This window comes from Barbus barbus (genome assembly GCF_936440315.1).
Source record: "Barbus barbus genome assembly, chromosome: 10".
Lineage (NCBI taxonomy): Eukaryota > Metazoa > Chordata > Actinopteri > Cypriniformes > Cyprinidae > Barbus > Barbus barbus.
Window position 1 is genome coordinate 48,182 of NC_136738.1, and position 15,222 is coordinate 63,403.

Sequence of the window (15,222 nt, forward strand, 5' to 3'; positions counted from 1 at the left end):
TATATTTATCTGATGTTTTGTTATTATGATGTTATTTATTATTATTGTAACTTTACAGCATTTTTATTCACTTTGGTATTATTTTCTTAAGTAAGGTGTACATTTCTTAAAATTCTTAGTAGATAAAACTCTTAGAAGAACTGATCACAGTCTGGTGTTAAATCCGAACACAACAGTGTGATCTCGCTTCAATTACTTCGACAGTCAGTTCATTCAATAGCAGACAATGTACAGAGACAAAAAGCACATTTCTAATAATCTTGTTGCTGAATTCAAGATGCTACAGTACATCTGAGAAATCCATAACGGCTTGACATTCAAAGGTGTGATGAAGACCTGAAGACAGTTATGAGCAACAAAACATGAAATACTGTATAAATCAGTAGGCCTAAAAAGCATGGCATTGTAAACAGGCTACCAGAATAAAACTGCAAAAAAAAAAAAAAACTGCAAATTATCAAATTAATTTGTATAGAACTTTGTGTAGAGCTTCAAAGCAGGTCTTTGCGATTCTTAATTGAATGATGCTGGAAAAGACGGCAGATTCTTTATCACTGCTGATTTTGTCATTGTACAATCAGCTGTGATCACGACAACATTTACTGCTGCTTTCTGTCTTCACAAGCAGCTTCTGAGGTTAGAAATGGCTAAACTGTGCATTTTAATGACAAGCTGAAATAAGCTATTTCTATTTCTTCATGCAACACACAAAAATAAAAGCAAAGTGTTTTGCTAAGACTAAAAATATAATTTTCTGCTGCCCATCAAGGCAAATCGAACGTTTGTTCAGGTAAGACACACTACAACAGCAACAGAATGCAATTACATATATTACATTTTTAATAGTATGTGTTAAAATAATCTACAGTAATCCGTCTTGAAGTCTTTGATCGTAAAGGAGTAGTTGACATGAAATTTGAAGCAGTGAAATCTGCTGTCATTATTATACATGGGTTTTTATAACACTGAGAATAGAGGATGCATGCAAAGCTGTCCGGACTTCTTATATGGATACAGTATAAGTGTTGCATAAACTCATCCTTACCCTTCACAGGCAGAGCCGAGGTCAGGAATAATCTCAGGGAAAACATGACAATACATGTGCTGCAATCAAAGAGACACTAGCAGGAAAGAGCAGACGACATGACCATCAACACATCATTAACATCGTTTCCATCTGTCCTGAATACCCTAATAAACCAGAATAGTGAAATCAGAGAACTCTAAATAAAATGTGTCTCTCTGAACTCAACTCAGCGCTGCAGCAATCAGAGTTAAACAAATATATGTTATTATAAAGTATCCAGCCACTTTTATTCATTATGTATCGTAGACTGAAACATTGAATATGGATTGGATGGATTTGAATGATTTGGCTCTCACCTGCCTGTTGATGATCATGATGATGATGATGATGATGATGTGAAGAGCTTTGCTGACAGATGTAGACACAAGAGGACATGAGCAGCGGTCAGCAGTTCTCTGTGTTTCTGTGTCTCTTATGGACAGGTTACGGGGAAACCCTGATCCCGTTCAGACCACGCTTCCTCATCAATACGTGGAAACTCCACATTTCCACATCAGAGCGGCTGTCCAGATCACCTCTGAACATGCAGAGAAACACAGAGCTTCACACTGAAACAGACCGCTGTGGGTTTTCTGGAGAACATCTGCAACAGCGCAAACATGTTATGTTAGGACACACGGCGAGATGTGTGCAATCAAATACACCAAATGCTCTCATAGGCTGTTAATCAGGTAATACATCTTGTATTTGATCACACAGTAAGCTAGATTGCTGAATATTACACTAGACATTTGAATCTGGGGTGGTTTGAGCACAAAGTGTTCATGTTCATATTCATGTGTTTGTGTGCTTTGTGTGATCCGTCTGACGAAATCATGATGTTCTAAAACAAATGCCTGCGTTTGTACATTTTGGAAAAAAAGAGGAAACTGATGACACATTGGTAGTTCCCCTACAGACCTCTATGATTATATATATGTATATATATATATATATATATAGTGCTGTCAAACAATTAATCACGATTAATTGCATTCAAAATAAAAGTTTTTGTTTACATAATATGTGTGTGTATTGTGTATAATTATTATGTATATATAAATACACACACATTGTCACGCCTCTGGGCAGTTTTTGTTGTGTTTTCCCTCCCCATGTGCTCCATAACCCAGTTTCTTCCCAGTCTAATCAGTTGATTCCCCGCACCTGTCTGTCCCTCATTATCGCATCTATTTAAGGTCCTGTCTGTTCATTTGTCCCTCAGTCGGGTCTAATTGTTATGTTTGTGTGTTTCCTGCCGTTTCCAGTGTGGCTGTACCCTGTGTTTGGATTGTATTAAAGACTGTGTTTGCTGTTCCTCGTCATCACAGAGTGTGACACACATACAGGATATATTTTGAAAATATTTACGTGTTTACATGTATATGTTTATTACATTCATGAAATTTACATTATATATAAATATATTTAATACGTAAACAATAAATATTTACGTGTTTACATGTATATGTTTATTACATTCATGAAATTTACATTATATATAAATATATTTAATACGTATTTTTTTTTTATATATAGGAAAAAATGCAACTTCAAATGTTATCAGTTTCCACACACACACACTCAGACTCACATACAGTACACACACAGATGTGGTACTTGAGATTCACAGTGACTGAAGTATGATGGTGGTAGTTCCCATGTTCCATTTAAGTAACAGTTGCGTAAATCAGTGATGTTCAGTCATTTTTAATAACAGAACTCTCTATTAAAGATTATTCATGAACACACATGGCATTAGTCACTTGTCCTGTCATCAGTTATTTTCTGATGTTGTAACCCCACATGACTGCAATATACTCTTGGGTACTCGAGCCATTATTTCTCAGTTAAGACAGAGATGAGATTGCATGTGCTGGGATTTCTTCCAAAAGAAAGGTCACAGTCTTCTTTCCCCATCGCTGTGGTTAGTTTTGACCACTAAACACTCATATTTAGTCACATTAGTCATAGTGAAGTATCACTGTGCAGGACATGACCTACAGTACTGAAACACACCATCTACTCCTCAATTCTGCCACACTGTCACTCCGTGACATTTGATGAAATGTCGTTATATTATTTAACAACTGCTAATGAACTACTGCTCGTAATAGTTCACAAATAAACTTGAATGTGTGTGTGTGTGTGTGTGTGTGCGAACATACACAAAAATCTACACACAAATATCTTCTGAGAGAGTACTGAACGTCTGGCTGTGAAGAAGCAGCAAAAACAAGTGATTGCGTAAGTAAGCAAACGAATATGTAAAATAATGTGATCATCAAACATCCTGATGGAAGCAATCCACTTTTGATCATCGATCTGAATCTGATCCAGATGTAGTCTTACAAAAATGTGATTTTCTCAGCTTTTTTAATGATGCTTACCCACATTCAAGTGTTGATTATGAAAACAAACAAACAAAAAATGTTTTTTTGTTTAAAAGTAGAGGCCCTGTTCTTTCTTTTGGCATATTTCATATTCAGATATTCATACAACAAAATATTCTGAGTGTCACTCTATTGATTTACTACTGATTTACTCGATCCCGATTTACTAAAGGTAAATAATAAAGAAATGAAGGATAAATATAATATAGCAGAAGCTTTTAATACACATTTTACTAATAGAAGTTCAATCGCTTCATCTGGTTTCTCTGTCAATGGTAAAGATAATATGGCCATCTCTTCAAGTTGTATAAGAAATGTTTTAAATGTTCTACCTATTTCCCCGTCTCAGGTTCATAAAGCCTTGATAAGTCTTGATTGTAAAAAGTCTGCTGGCTAGGGGTGTAACGATATATCGCAGTACGATATTTCGCGATGCAAAAATGTTACGATATGTATCGTAGAGTGTTGGCGATACATTTACGATATGACGGCAGTCTAATCCTATTGGTTGAGCTGCCGACGTGACCTACTCTGCAACAGCGTCGCGTGTGCTTTCATCGCAGTAGCAGAAATCGCTTGAACTAGTAGGGCAACATGAGTTCGGCTGAAAGTGAAATTGAAGATGCCCCGTCTTCTTATAAGTCCATCGTCTGGCAGCATTTTGGTTTTCCAGTCACGCGACAGGACGACGGTAAAAAAATTACAGACAAAACACGAAGTGTTTGTAAACACTGTAAAACAAGGCTGCCATACACAGCGTCAAACACTTCGAATATGATGTGCCATTTAAAACGCCATCACAACAACAAACTCCTGCAAACTCCTGCGACAAAAAGGGTGAACGAAGGCCAAACATCTATACAAAAGAGTTTTGCTGCAACATGGTCTCAGTCAAGTGCGAAAGCTCAAGAAATAACCAGGTGCATTGGAGTTTTTATTGCAAAAGACATGAGACCATTTTCTGTGGTCGACAATGTTGGATTTCGTGAATTGGTTAGGGTACTGGAGCCCAGGTACCATATTCCGTCACGCCCGCACTTCAGTCAAGAGGTAGTTCCAGCTCTGTACCGTGAAGCTAAGGCAAAGGTGGTCGACGGTCTGAAAAAAGCAGAGAATGTGGCAATTACAACTGACGGGTGGACTTCGCGGGCTTGTCAGAGCTATATTACAATCACGGCGCATGTTATTACCACGGAGTGGGAAATGAAAAGCTTCGTGCTTCAGACTCGCCCGCTTTTTGAGTCGCACACTGGGTCTAACATAGCCGAAGTTTTAAAAGCGGCTGTACAAGAGTGGGAGCTTGATAGGGCTCCTCATAGTACTGCAGTTGTTACTGACAACGCACGTAACATGGAGGTGGCAGTGAGAGAAGCCGGGTTGTCACCGCATATTAAGTGTTTCGCGCACACATTGAATCTTGCGTCGCAAGCAGGTTTAAATGTGCCTCGCGTCAGTCGATTGCTTGGTCGCGTAAGAAAAGTCGTGGCTTTCTTTCACCGCAGTACCACAGCCACAGCTGTGCTCACGGAAACGCAAAAGATGCTTGAGATCGCATCACATAAGCTTATCATTGATGTGGCAACGAGATGGAACAGCTCCATGGATATGCTGGAACGCTATCTCGAGCAACAAGCGGCTATAACGGCTTCTCTTTTGAGCACAGAGGTGCGCAAAAATGCCCGTCAACTCAATACTCTGGATAGCAACGACATCACTGATGCAGAAGAAATAGTGAATCTACTTAAACCTCTAAAACAAGCCACCACTGTCCTCTCTGATGAAAAGAGCGCCACCCTGTCACTCATTGTGCCCTTGAAATCCATGATCGAGCAGAGCATGACACAGGATGAGAAAGACTCTACAATTATAACTAACATGAAAGCAGCCATCCTGCAGAACCTATCACGTAGATACACAGAAGTACAGGATTATCTGCTAGAAAGTTCTGCACTGGACCCCAGATTTCGATCGTTGCCCCACCTACTCCCTGAACAACGCAAAGAGGTTTTCCACCGGTTGATGGACAAATCAAACCAGTTACAGCAGGTATGTTTGTCTGCATTATTTGAGAATCTGTATATTTGTATTTGCATGTTTATGTACTTTGTGATGTGTGTGTGTGTGTGTGTGTGTAACTGCAACTGTACTAAACCTCCCCAGTCCTTAATAGTTTGTTTTAATATATATATATTTTTTTAAGGCTGGCACTGTGGAGCAAACAGAAAAGGAGGGAGGTGCCAGTGATGAAGATCCCACTGATGCAGCAGAGAAAAGAGAGACAACACAGAGAGCTGAGCAAGAACAGCCACCACCTTGCAAAAAGACAGCACTGGAAGATCTCCTTGGTGCAACTTTTGCTAAACCAACAATCACTCAGGCCAAACGTAGGATAGAAGTAGAGATCGACATGTACAAAAAAGACACTTCTATTCCCCTCACTAGTTGTCCACTGAAATGGTGGAAAGAAAATGCTCAGATGTACCCACGTCTTTCCTCCCTTTCCAAGGCTTACCTAACAGTTCCGGCAACGTCTGTTCCCAGTGAACGTGTTTTTTCTACGGCAGGGGATATTGTGAGTGCTCAAAGATCCCAGCTTTTGCCTGCAAATGAAGATATGCTGTTTAGCAAAAAAACCTGCAAGTAATCTAAACAAACATTAGTGTTTATGTTGAACAGAACACCATTTAATTTTTTTTTTTTTTTTTACTGCTTTAAGAAGTTCTGTCTGAGATATCTTTATTTTAAGTTCATGTTAAATTTAACAATTTTTTCAGTGACAGAAAGACATATTCAGTTGTTATTTTGAATACAAAAGGTTTTTTTTTAATCAAACCTTGAAATGTGTATTGTATGTACAACAAAGAAAGTTATTGAAATTTGTTAATGTTTTTTAAATAAATCTGTTATTTGAATTTCAGTTTCATTTTTAAATTTTGTTCAAAATATCGTGATACATATCGTATCGTGAACCCAGTATCGAGATATGTACCGTATCGTGACCTGGGCATATCGTTACACCCCTACTGCTGGCCCTGATCAAATAGAGCCTTACTTTTTAAAAATATCTGCAGATTTAATAGCGAGACCAATCGCTTCTTTTTTTAATAGACATTCACAATTGATAATTGTGATGACTCTCCATTTAAATGAACAAAGTGGTAGCGATCGGACAGGTAGGATTTAAACCACCTTAAAGCCTGCCCTTGAATACCAGTATAGTTTTGTAATCGATCTATGAGTATATTATGGTCTATAGTGTCAAACGCAGCACTAAGATCAAGTAATAATAGCAATGAGATGCAGCCTTGATCTGAAGCAAGAAGTAAGTCATTTGTAATTTTAACAAGTGCAGTTTCTGTGCTATGGTGAGGCCTGAAACCTGATTGAAATTCTTCATAGAGATAATTTTTTTGCAAGAAGGAGCACAATTGAGCAGACACAACTTTTTCTAAAATTTTAGACATAAACGGAAGATTTGAAATGGGTCTGTAATTTGCCAGTTCATTAGAATCTAGTTGTGGTTTCTTAATAAGAGGCTTAATAACCGCCAGCTTGAATGGTTTTGGGACGTGACCTAAAGATAATGATGAGTTAATAATATTGAGAAGCGGTTCTTCTGCTACAGGTAACAACTCTTTCAGTAGTTTAGTGGGTATAGGATCTAATAAACACGTTGCTGGTTTAGATGCACTGATAAGTTTATTTAGCTCTTCCTGTCCTATAGTTGTAAAGCACTGCAGTTTTTCTTTGGGTGCGATGAATGAAGCTGAAATACTAGACGCAGTAGAATCTACATTTGATATTGTATTTCTGATGTTATCTATTTTATCAGTAAAGAAATTCATAAAGTCATTACTATTAAACTGTGAGGGAATATTTAGATCGGGTGGCGTCTGTTTATTTGTTAATCTAGCCACTGTGCTAAATAAGAACCTTGGATTGTTTTGGTTATTATCTATGAGTTTGCAGATATGCTCTGCCCTGGCAGCTTTTAGAGCCTGTCTATAGCTGGACATACTGTTTTTCCACGCAATTCTAAATACTTCCAATTTAGTTTTTCTCCATTTGCGCTCAAGGTTACGAGTTTCTTTCTTGAGAGAATGGGTATAACTGTTGTACCATGGCGCAGTACGTTTTTCTCTAACCTTTTTCAATTTGAGGGGGGCAACAGCTTCTAATGTATTAGAGAAGATAGTGCCCATGTTGCTAGTCATTTCGTCTAGTTCATGTGTATTTATGGGTACACAGAGCAGTTGAGATAAATCAGGCAGGTTATTTGTGAATCTGTCTTTGGTGGCTGGAACAATAGTTCTGCCCGGATGATAACGTGGAGCCATATAATTAATATCAGTAATACGCAGCATGCACGATACAAGGAAATGATCAGTAACATCATCACTTTGAGGTACGATATCTATATCGGTAAGATCTATTCCATGCGATATAATTAAATCTAGCGTATGATTAAAACGATGAGTGGGCCCGGTGATGTTTTGCTTGACTCCAAAAGAGTTTATTAGGTCAGTAAATGCAAGTCCTAGCACATCATTTGTATTATCTACGTGAATGTTAAAATCTCCGACAATTAGCAGTTTATCAACATTAACCAATAGATCTGAGAGAAAATCTGCAAATTCTTTTAGGAAATCTGTATATGGCCCTGGCGGTCTATACACAGTAGCCAGAGCAAGAGATAAGAGAGATTTCTTTTGCATATCTAACAGTGTGACATTAAGCAGAAGTAGTTCGAATGAGTTAAAACTCCTGTATCCAGTTTTCTGAGTAACATTGAGAATATCACTATATATTGTTGCCACACCGCCGCCACGACCAGTCTGACGGGGCTCATGTTTATAACAGTAGCTTGGTGGAGTAGACTCATTTAGACCAAAATATTCATTTGGTTTAAGCCAGGTTTCGTTCAGGCAGAGTACATCAAAATTATTATCTGTGATCATTTCATTTACAATAACTGCTTTGGGTGCGAGTGATCTAATGTTTAGGAGCCCACGCTTCAAAAATTGTTTTTGTTAATTTATTTTGTGTTTTTCTGGTTTAATCACGATCAGATTTTTTCTAGATCCTGCATTAAATGTATATTTTGACCTCGCTATTCGGGGAACAGACACAGTCTGTATAGATTGGACAACGCGGGTATTTCTATCATTTAAGTGGGTAGAACAAAAGTCATTTGAGAATTGTCTTACTACCCAGATAGCAGACGGATGTGGGCCACTTCAGGCATTGATGCGGCACTGGTGGCCTTCTTATGGCCCGCATCAAATGTGTCTGAGCCTGAAGTGGCCCACATGTAAAATGGCAAATATGGCCCAAAAAATGTAAATCACATCTGGGCCATTTTAGGCAAAGATGCGGCACTCATGACAATGTGTAATCTGAATCTGAGCCTAAAGTGGCCCATATGATAGATAATAAACATGGCCCAAATATGACAAACCAAATGTGGGCCACCTATGGCAAAAACGTGGCACAATTGACAATGACTAATCTGGATGTAAACCAAATATGGCCCACATATGTTTCACCAAATGTGGCCCAATTATCTTAAAACATATCTGGGCCAGGTTGGGCAAAGATATGGCACAGTGGCACTGGCTCATCTGGATGTGAGCCAAAAGTGGCCCACATATAATCCTGAAAATGTGGCCCAGTTATCTCAAAACATATCTGGGCCCGGTTTGGCAAAGATATGGCTCAGTGAATACTGGCTCATCTGGATGTGAGCCAAAAGTGGCCCACATATAATGTCGCAAATGTGGCCCAGTTATCTTAAAACATATCTTTGCCAGGTTTGGCAAATATATGGCACAGTGGCACTGGCTCATCTGGATGTGAGCCAAAAGTGGCCCACATATAATGTTGCAAATGTGGCCCAGTTATCTTATAACACATCTGGGCCAGGTTTGGCAAAGATATGGCACAGTGACCACTGGCTCATCTGGATGTGAGCCAAAAGTGGCCCACATATAATGTTGCTAATGTGGCCCAGTTATCTTATAACACATCTGGGCCAGGTTTGGCAAAGATATGGCTAAGTGACCACTGGCTCATCTGGATGTGAGCCAAAAATGGCCCACATATAATGTTGAAAATGTGGCCCAGTTATCTTAAAACACATCTGGGCCAGGTTTGGCAAAGATATGGCTCAGTGACCACTGGCTCATCTGGATGTGAGCCAAAAGTGGCCCACATATAATGTTGCAAATGTGGCCCAGTTATCTTATAACACATCTGGGCCAGGTTTGGCAAAGATATGGCTCAGTGACCACTGGCTCACCTGGATGTGAGCCAAAAGTGGCCCACATATAATGTTGCAAATGTGGCCCAGTTATCTTATAACACATCTGGGCCAGGTTTGGCAAAGATATGGCTGAGTGACCACTGGCTCATCAGGATGTGAACCAAAAGTGGCCCACTTATAATGTTGAAAATGTGGCCCAGTTATCTTATAACACATCTGGGCCAGGTTTGGCAAATATATGGCTGAGTGACCACTGGCCCATCAGGATGTGAGCCAAAAGTGGCCCACATATAATGTTGCTAATGTGGCCCAGTTATCTTATAACACATCTGGGCCAGGTTTGGCAAATATATGGCTCAGTGACCACTGGCTCATCTGGATGTGAGCCAAAAGTGGCCCACATATAATGTTGCTAATGTGGCCCAGTTATCTTATAACACATCTGGGACAGGTTTGGCAAATATATGGCTCAGTGACCCCTGGCTCATCTGGATGTGAGCCAAAAATGGCCCACATATAATGTTGAAAATGTGGCCCAGTTATCTTAACACACATTTGGGCCAGGTTTGGCAAAGATATGGCTCAGTGACCACTGGCTCATCTGGATGTGGGCCAAAAGTGGCCCACATATAATGTTGCAAATGTGGCCCAGTTATCTTATAACACATCTGGGCCAGGTTTGGCAAAGATATGGCTCGGTGACCACTGGCTCATCTGGATGTGAGCCAAAAATGGCCCACATATAATGTTGAAAATGTGGCCCAGTTATCTTAAAACACATCTGGGCCAGGTTTGGCAAAGATATGGCTCAGTGACCACTGGCTCATCTGGATGTGAGCCAAAAGTGGCCCACATATAATGTTGCAAATGTGGCCCAGTTATCTTATAACACATCTGGGCCAGGTTTGGCAAAGATATGGCTCAGTGACCACTGGCTCATCAGGATGTGAACCAAAAGTGGCCCACATATAATGTTGAAAATGTGGCCCAGTTATCTTATAACACATCTGGGCCAGGTTTGGCAAATATATGGCTGAGTGACCACTGGCCCATCAGGATGTGAGCCAAAAGTGGCCCACATATAATGTTGCTAATGTGGCCCAGTTATCTTATAACACATCTGGGCCAGGTTTGGCAAATATATGGCTCAGTGACCACTGGCTCATCTGGATGTGAGCCAAAAGTGGCCCACATATAATGTTGCTAATGTGGCCCAGTTATCTTATAACACATCTGGGACAGGTTTGGCAAATATATGGCTCAGTGACCCCTGGCTCATCTGGATGTGAGCCAAAAATGGCCCACATATAATGTTGAAAATGTGGCCCAGTTATCTTAACACACATTTGGGCCAGGTTTGGCAAAGATATGGCTCAGTGACCACTGGCTCATCTGGATGTGAGCCAAAAGTGGCCCACATATAATGTTGCAAATGTGGCCCAGTTATCTTATAACACATCTGGGCCAGGTTTGGCAAAGATATGGCTCGGTGACCACTGGCTCATCTGGATGTGAGCCAAAAGTGGCCCACATATAATATTGAAAATGTGGCCCAGTTATCTTATAACACATCTGGGCCAGGTTTGGCAAAGATATGGCTAAGTGACCACTGGCTCATCTGGATGTGAGCCAAAAGTGGCCCACATATAATGTTGCAAATTTGGCCCAGTTATCTCAAAACATATCTGGGCCAGGTTTGGCAAAGATATGGCTGAGTGACCACTGGCTCATCAGGATGTGAGCCAAAAGTGGCCCACATATAATTTTGCAAATGTGGCCCAGTTATCTTATAACACATCTGGGCCAGGTTTGGCAAAGTTATGGCTAAGTGACCACTGGCTCATCTGGATGTGAGCCAAAAGTGGCCCACATATAATATTGAAAATGTGGCCCAGTTATCTTATAACACATCTGGGCCAGGTTTGGCAAAGATATGGCTAAGTGACCACTGGCCCATCAGGATGTGAGCCAAAAGTGGCCCACATATAATGTTGCTAATGTGGCCCAGTTATCTTATAACACATCTGGGCCAGGTTTGGCAAATATATGGCTCAGTGACCACTGGCTCATCTGGATGTGAGCCAAAAGTGGCCCACATATAATGTTGCTAATGTGGCCCAGTTATCTTATAACACATCTGGGACAGGTTTGGCAAATATATGGCTCAGTGACCCCTGGCTCATCTGGATGTGAGCCAAAAATGGCCCACATATAATGTTGAAAATGTGGCCCAGTTATCTTAACACACATTTGGGCCAGGTTTGGCAAAGATATGGCTCAGTGACCACTGGCTCATCTGGATGTGGGCCAAAAGTGGCCCACATATAATGTTGCAAATGTGGCCCAGTTATCTTATAACACATCTGGGCCAGGTTTCGCAAAGATATGGCTCGGTGACCACTGGCTCATCTGGATGTGAGCCAAAAATGGCCCACATATAATGTTGAAAATGTGGCCCAGTTATCTTAAAACACATCTGGGCCAGGTTTGGCAAAGATATGGCTCAGTGACCACTGGCTCATCTGGATGTGAGCCAAAAGTGGCCCACATATAATGTTGCAAATGTGGCCCAGTTATCTTATAACACATCTGGGCCAGGTTTGGCAAAGATATGGCTCAGTGACCACTGGCTCATCAGGATGTGAACCAAAAGTGGCCCACATATAATGTTGAAAATGTGGCCCAGTTATCTTATAACACATCTGGGCCAGGTTTGGCAAATATATGGCTGAGTGACCACTGGCCCATCAGGATGTGAGCCAAAAGTGGCCCACATATAATGTTGCTAATGTGGCCCAGTTATCTTATAACACATCTGGGCCAGGTTTGGCAAATATATGGCTCAGTGACCACTGGCTCATCTGGATGTGAGCCAAAAGTGGCCCACATATAATGTTGCTAATGTGGCCCAGTTATCTTATAACACATCTGGGACAGGTTTGGCAAATATATGGCTCAGTGACCCCTGGCTCATCTGGATGTGAGCCAAAAATGGCCCACATATAATGTTGAAAATGTGGCCCAGTTATCTTAACACACATTTGGGCCAGGTTTGGCAAAGATATGGCTCAGTGACCACTGGCTCATCTGGATGTGAGCCAAAAGTGGCCCACATATAATGTTGCAAATGTGGCCCAGTTATCTTATAACACATCTGGGCCAGGTTTGGCAAAGATATGGCTCGGTGACCACTGGCTCATCTGGATGTGAGCCAAAAGTGGCCCACATATAATATTGAAAATGTGGCCCAGTTATCTTATAACACATCTGGGCCAGGTTTGGCAAAGATATGGCTAAGTGACCACTGGCTCATCTGGATGTGAGCCAAAAGTGGCCCACATATAATGTTGCAAATTTGGCCCAGTTATCTCAAAACATATCTGGGCCAGGTTTGGCAAAGATATGGCTGAGTGACCACTGGCTCATCAGGATGTGAGCCAAAAGTGGCCCACATATAATTTTGCAAATGTGGCCCAGTTATCTTATAACACATCTGGGCCAGGTTTGGCAAAGTTATGGCTAAGTGACCACTGGCTCATCTGGATGTGAGCCAAAAGTGGCCCACATATAATATTGAAAATGTGGCCCAGTTATCTTATAACACATCTGGGCCAGGTTTGGCAAAGATATGGCTCAGTGACCACTGGCTCATCTGGATGTGAGCCAAAAGTGGCCCACATATAATATTGAAAATGTGGCCCAGTTATCTTATAACACATCTGGGCCAGGTTTGGCAAAGATATGGCTAAGTGACCACTGGCTCATCTGGATGTGAGCCAAAAGTGGCCCACATATAATATTGAAAATGTGGCCCAGTTATCTTATAACACATCTGGGCCAGGTTTGGCAAAGATATGGCTGAGTGACCACTGGCTCATCTGGATGTGAGCCAAAAGTGGCCCACATATAATGTTGCAAGTGTCGCCCAGTTATCTTATAACACATCTGGGCCAGGTTTGGCAAAGATATGGCTAAGTGACCACTGGCTCATCTGGATGTGAGCCAAAAGTGGCCCACATATAATATTGAAAATGTGGCCCAGTTATCTTATAACACATCTGAGCCAGGTTTGGCAAAGATATGGCTAAGTGACCACTGGCTCATCTGGATGTGAGCCAAAAGTGGCCCACATATAATGTTGCAAATTTGGGCCACATTTGGAAAATATACGGCACAGTCAGCATTGGCTAATCAGGGTGTAAGTCTAACTTGGCCCACATTCGAAATATGCCCCCCAAAAATGTAAACCTACGTGGTAAGTCCATTTCTGGCTTAGATGCAACACTTCTGACAATAGCTAATTTAGCTTAAAAAGGACAGACTTTGAAACTGCCTTGAATTTTTTTTTAACAACATTTAACAATATTTTTTGGTATAGATGCAGCAGGCACTTAGGCTGTGTGTCGTGTCCACCAATGTGTTTTTTTTTCACGCGACTGGTGTGTTTATTCAATTGTTTTCAATGGGAGTTTTATGGCTATAAAGCGCTGAACACTCAGCGTTTTTTATAGATCGGCGAGAGTTAAAGAATGTTAAACTTTGGTTAAAACGCTCATTACTGTCACTTTCTACCAGACCGTCCAATCACAATGGAGGAGGGGCGGGAAAAATACCACACCGACCAACTGTCACAACATTCTTTCTGTACAACATCAAATAGCAGAGTAGATGGAAAAATTATATTTCTGGTTTCCGAACATACGTGTCTATACAAACATTATTAGTATTATACAAATTATCAGCGAAATCAGTTACAAGTAAACTGTGCTACGGATATTCTGTATAGCAACAAAGCGTCTCAAAAAAAAACAAAACAAAAAAAACAACAACAAAAACGCTGCACTGCCAAAACACTTTCAATCGCCCACAGCTAGGCGTTTTCAGTAGATTGCCTAGCATTTTCGGCTGGCTAAAAACGTTTTGGTGGACATGTCCTTAGGCTGGATGTGAGGCTACATGTACTTACATCTATAACATATATGCTATTGCTGACATATGTTTTGTAGGTAGAGTGTCTCGAAAAGTTCAAGTGTCTAAGTTCAAACTTATGAAGAGTTTTTTATGGTTTTGGGATGTGCAAGAAGATACTTTAGTTGCTGTTTGTGCAAAGCTTGGGGCACAATGATTTTGCCAAGTACTGTATCAACATATTTTTGTTGATCTTGGAACATCATTCCTGTCCATAAAAATAGTCCTAACCCTAACCCTACAATCAGAGGGAAATGATAATAACACTGATCTAGAAGCATGGTTGAAAGCCTAAACTTGGCATAACTTCAAACTTCAATTCTAATTGGTCGATATGAATGCTGTTCCAGGATCAATAAAGATGTTGAGCCAGGAACATGTTGTAGCCTACTCGGTGAAACCTTGCTTATCTTGCTAGCAGTGTCATATAGGCCTAACTTCTAAAGCAGACACGGATAAACTTCCAATGAGGCCTGAAGATGAGTTAAAATTATGACAAATTAGTCAATCAAGATATTTCTTATTATTTGGCT

General features: G+C 40.6%; 1 protein-coding gene across 1 annotated transcript; it reads left to right on the plus strand.

Annotated features, from left to right (window-relative positions):
• Window positions 1-4,053: 4,053 nt before the first annotated feature.
• Window positions 4,054-6,103, plus strand: LOC306876165 (E3 SUMO-protein ligase ZBED1; the record flags this gene model as incomplete). The annotated part of the gene is made up of 2 exons (XM_079427146.1): window positions 4,054-5,505; window positions 5,660-6,103. 2 exons carry the CDS (start codon window positions 4,054-4,056, stop codon window positions 6,101-6,103), a joined length of 1,896 nt encoding a protein of 631 aa, XP_079283272.1.
• Window positions 6,104-15,222: the final 9,119 nt, after the last annotated feature.